General features: G+C 36.8%; 1 protein-coding gene across 1 annotated transcript in view; it reads right to left on the minus strand.

The window, feature by feature from the left end:
- The window catches only part of KIF5B (kinesin family member 5B), a 44,123-nt gene that overhangs the window by 18,784 nt on the left and 24,248 nt on the right, over positions 1-1,091 (minus strand). Inside the window, 1 exon segment of the mRNA XM_011952952.1 lies at positions 751-819. Coding sequence (XP_011808342.1) covers positions 751-819 — 69 coding nt within the window.

The following is a 1,091-nucleotide window of genomic DNA, read 5'->3' on the forward strand; positions in this document are numbered from 1 at the left end:
GCCACTGCACTCCAGCCTGGGGGACAAGAGCGAGACTTCGTATCAAAAACAAAAACAAAACCTGGTATCAGCACAAAATCTGAACTGCAAGGACACCAAGAGATTGGTTAAGAGAACACCACAATCATCCACATTAGTGGCTCTCCTGTAGGGATACCTGGAAATCTGTGGGAGTGTTAATTATAGGGTAGAATGCTAATGGCATTTAGGAGTAGGGACCAGGAATGCTTAATGTCCTATAATGCAAAGGACAGAAAAACATAAATTATCCAATGCAAAATGTCAATAGTGCCCCTTAGAGGAATAATGCTATAGTTGAAATACAAAATGCTATAGTTGAAAGATGATCTGACCACGATTAAGTTCACCGACGGAGAGTACCTCCTTCTTACTGAAGCAGTCTTTGTCTTCACCCTACACACCACTCCCACAAAAAAATTTTAAAGGACTGCTTCTCAATTATCCCCCTGCTCTGCTAGGTGAGAAGGTAAAATGAGAATCCAAAGTAGGTGACAAGAAGAGAAAAGTCAAGAACCAGGATGAAAAAAACGATGGCAGAAATGAACAACAGATTTTATGTGGGTAGATACGACAAATGAATAAAAACTCATTTTATCCATGTGACATGCTTATTCCCACAAAGAGAGTCATACCCAAAATTATATAACTATTAAAGACAAAAGTCCATGGGATTCAGAAACCAAAACTATAAAGCTTTTCTGGAAGCAATATAAAAGGTACTCAACTCACCTCTTCCTGATCCAACATTTGAGTCTTCAGTTTCTCTACCAGTTGACTTTGCTGGTTAATTTCTTCATCCTAGAATTTTGAAGTATCCAGTTAACCAAGTAGTTAACAACCTGGTTCTAGCTGTTTCCTAATACAGGTTATAAGATTACTACTCCCCCAGAAATATTCAAAACCATTTCTCCAAATTCAACATTTCTTATTTTAATGTCTTTTAAGAAAATGGCAAAACAAAAGGAATTTCTTTCAATTATCAGTACTTATAACAGTCATGTACTTCGAATCTGCCATCTCTGCTTAAAACACATTAAAAATATCAACTTAAAAAAAATATTTTCAGCCGG

Source organism: Colobus angolensis, unplaced genomic scaffold, assembly GCF_000951035.1.
Source record: "Colobus angolensis palliatus isolate OR3802 unplaced genomic scaffold, Cang.pa_1.0 Scaffold352, whole genome shotgun sequence".
Taxonomy (NCBI): Eukaryota; Metazoa; Chordata; class Mammalia; order Primates; family Cercopithecidae; genus Colobus; species Colobus angolensis.